Source organism: Lottia gigantea, assembly GCF_000327385.1.
Source record: "Lottia gigantea unplaced genomic scaffold LOTGIsca_7, whole genome shotgun sequence".
NCBI lineage: Eukaryota > Metazoa > Mollusca > Gastropoda > Lottiidae > Lottia > Lottia gigantea.
Genome location: NW_008710370.1, coordinates 4,492,241 through 4,496,233, shown reverse-complemented (window position 1 = coordinate 4,496,233; position 3,993 = coordinate 4,492,241). Strand labels below are relative to the sequence as shown.

General features: G+C 33.1%; 1 protein-coding gene across 1 annotated transcript; it reads left to right on the top strand.

Annotated features, from left to right (window-relative positions):
* The first annotated feature begins 722 nt into the window (after nt 1–722).
* On the top strand, nt 723–3,727 carry LOTGIDRAFT_229488 (hypothetical protein). Its single transcript, XM_009065679.1, has 3 exons — nt 723–815; nt 2,514–3,543; nt 3,595–3,727. Exon 2 carries the CDS (start codon nt 2,524–2,526, stop codon nt 2,938–2,940), a length of 417 nt encoding a protein of 138 aa, XP_009063927.1. The 5' UTR covers nt 723–815; nt 2,514–2,523; the 3' UTR covers nt 2,941–3,543; nt 3,595–3,727.
* The last annotated feature ends 266 nt before the right edge of the window (nt 3,728–3,993 follow it).

Genomic DNA, 3,993 nt, shown 5'->3' with positions numbered 1-3,993 from the left:
TTTCAAACTTGACTGAGATCTCATCAATATATTCATGCGTCCTAAGTTTCACCAAGATAAATACTAAAGTTCCTATCGCGCCTACAAGCCAAATTGGGCGCGTTTTAACTAAGTCAGGGGCAATTACTCCGAAACCGTTCATCCGATTGTTACGAAGTTCGAAATTGACCGAGATTCCATCGATATATACAGGCACACCAAGTTTCAGGGTCAGACAAAATCTGTAGCCTCTATCGTGTCAACAAAAATGTGTACGGACGGACAGGTTCGACATTTCCATCACAAAATAATATGAATTTATAGCTTGATGAGTAGTAATGCACTCTAACATTCATTACATTACGTCATAAATAACATTAGGACTGCTATCAAAACAGTTTCTTTTACCAGAATATGTATGTTTCATTTCGTATTTTTCTCCGACTGATTTTACTTGTCATTCGGGATTTAACGATATTGTTATACATATTCTGTTTTAATCTTATCATATTCAACAAATCAAAACTTTGCTCAATGAAATATTTTGAGAGTGACAAATAACTGTTGATGTTACAACAAATTAAGTTCTTATCAACTTCGAATGAAATGAAACGTGGTGTCATGTGCAAGTATCCTTAAAGCCTTGACCTCTAGACTAACAGTATACAAATGGGTTAAATACATCCTTGTATAAGTTTCTTTTCTGGAATAGACAAGGTCAAATATCAAGTTTATAAGAAACATCCGGCCTCAACGCTTATATATAACCAAGAGAGTAAACTTTGCTGACAAAATCAAAAAGGCAGCATAGTAAAAAGGCAGTGAGGTTATATAAGGTAGGCATAGTTTGACTATTTCGCTTTAGGTCATAACATTACACAATTGTTTTCATGATAACTTTAACAAGACAAAATTGCACCGAATGTACTTAAGTAAACTCTGTTATGTCTTTGATTATAATGAACTACCAAGAGAATAAGTAACGAATTGCTGGTACTGCTGGTATAAAAGATAGGTTTTAAGCAGCGTTGGTCTACAAAAAAAAAGTCGTCGGATCATCTTACACTTGTAGAAAAGTATGGTTTTAAGCAACGTTGGTCTACAATAGGTCGTCTGATCTAACACTTGTGCAAAAGTGGTTTTAAGCAACGCTTGTATAAATGTGGTTTAAAGCAACATAGTCTACTAAACTTCTAAAATATGTCGTCTGATCTAGAATTAAAGATGAATTTATCATAATGAAATATTTATTCCCAACAATAAGCCTAATCAATTTAAGAAAGGGTTTTCACGACAATTACGTCTCCATAATGAATGTAAACTTCAAATGCTTCATTGGATGAAAGATGAAGAGATGAAAAGATTTCAGAAGTGACATTTAACCGTACAAACACGTTGACAACTTTAATAAAGAGACTAAATCCTAAAAGGTTTATATTCCTGGTATTTGATATCAAAACACTCTCAAGGTCTATATAACCGCTTTAAAATACACCCACATCTTCTTATTCGCTTCCACGTAAACGTCACGAAATGTCAGGATCTGACTGCGATTCCAAGTTATCAATGAAAGATAGTGACTATTTATTATTGCTTTGTTTATGACCTAACAGTAAAATACGATGACCAATTCAATATTTTAAAGTACGTAACATATGCACCAAATAAAATAAAATTATGAACAAAAGAATTATTCTAAACATTACATTAATAAAGTTATGAATGATCATTAATCTGTAACGTAATTGAATCATAGTTTACATTCGAACTATACCAAATTTATTATATGACATAAGAGTCTAAAGCTTCGTCACCTAGACAGATTTCTTACTTGACATTTTTATCAATGTGGTATTTAGTTGGGTGTATTTTATGGAATCTCGACAGGAACAAATGAAGGTCAGAATAAAGAGATCCATTTCATGTTTCCTATTTAAAATTTTTTCCCCACAAAAACCTATAAATCAGGGATTATCAACTGGTGGCGCATCAGCGAGCATATTGCATTTTGCTTAGCTAAGGCTCTTCAGCAATTCGAAACAATTAAAGAGGCACTTCAGCTTATTTACTTGAGAAGCAACGCTTTAAATATTTCGAAATCTTATATTGCCCCATATACTTTAAATAAAAAGTCACATGATAAAGCGTCGTTTATTTCCACAAGACGATGGATGTGTTTGTAAACAAAGTCAATGAAAACTAAAAATCCATAAGATATGTATTCAAACTGATAATAAAATCAATGGATAACCAATAGTCACAATATAGCATTAAATGCATTGCAAGTGTCAGGATTATCTCCCAAAGTCTATAAGTTTAAGGACTATATTTAGGTCACAATATTACCTGACAAATCATTGACAAATACCTGAAGTATAGAGTCTGGCCCAAGAAGACACAACGGAATTCACTACTCATTAAAGAGTCAGATTAACCTTTACGGAAACTGCCGAGGATTACCGAATGCGAACTGGCGTATATGAGATTATAATAAATTGATGATGTTACTTGTATTTTCCTTGTTTATTTTTCAGGCAAACCAGTATGCGTGTGTTAATAATTTCTGCAGTGTTGGTGTGTATGGTGGCCCTAAGTAAAGCTTGGAGTGTGGGCATGATTGGCAATTTCCTGTATAATCCCAATGATGGATATACTTGTAGTTATGCTGAATGTAGACAACCAGGAGGCGGAAATAGAAGATTTCATGTAAGATGTTCGAGACCAAACTATCAAGACTATGACTGTGTGTATGAGGGCAATCCACACAGATGTGCAGCTTATAATAATAATGGGCAATCACGATATTACGCAGCATTGGCGAGCAAGTCTGGACATAATAGACCTTCTGCTTGCAGTTATTGGAGATTATGGGCAAATAATATGTGCACCAATATTGTAATGCAGAAATTTACAGGTCCTTATGGTAGGATGCCAGCAAGACGATTTTGTTCAGATTATTAAAGTACAATTTCAGTTGATTTATCATAAACGAATTCGAATGATCATTTTAAATACAATCTTTTTTTATTAATATTTGTTATATGAACTCTGACTTCTGACTTTCTCAGTTGGGTAAAAAACACATAGGTCAATGGGAAATTAGCTCTATAATAATCGCCGGGCATGATATCATATCTAAAAGCAAAATATAGCACAAAAAGGCATCATTAATATTATGGAAGATTAAATTTCAACGGATAGAAACTATATAATTTTAATAAATATTTAAAGATGTCGATATTTTGGAATCACTTTTTTTTTATATATATATATAACTTTAAGTACACTTCTTGAAACAAACGTTCCGAACTCGTCTGGAAGACATGAGAATGATTTTACTTGTCCAACTTCAATAGGGACGAAGACTGAAAATAGGTCAGTTGTCCGAAGATCGCATAGCGTGAAACTCTTGAGTAATAACATGTTCTTTTTTGTTTTCTGTTTTAATATTTTTATATTGATGTATTGAACACTATTTTAACAGTGGTATTTCTATATAGCTCTACGATTGATGTATTGAGTACTATTTTAACAGTGGTATTTCTATATAGCTCTACAATTGATGTATTGAGTACTATTTTAACAGTGGTATTTCTATATAGCTCTACAATTGATGTATTGAACACTATTTTAACCGTGGTATTTCTGTATAGTTCTACAACGGATGTATTGAGCAATATTTCAACTTAAATCATACACTCGTTCAAACTATAAGATATACTTTTTGATAATAAACTTTGACTTGCAACAATTGTCTTGTTCGGCTTCAGTCTTTACTGCATATTGTCAAAATACATTACCATCCGTCTTGGTGTTCATGCATTCATCCTTCCACAATTGCAGTATAATTTAAAGGCATTCTTGTCTAAGGGCCAAGGCAAGAATAAGGGGGGTCTACGCGCCTGGGATGAACTGGAAATAGACGAAATTGGGAGATATCGTAACAAATAAATATTATAGATTAAATTAAATATAACGACTGGAGATGATTTGTCGTGTGATCCCTTGTATGAC

Excerpts from the sequence above, each read along its gene's own strand:
- LOTGIDRAFT_229488 (XM_009065679.1), top strand. The coding sequence starts at position 2,524 with ATGCGTGTGTTAATAATTTCTGCAGTGTTGGTGTGTATGGTGGCCCTA.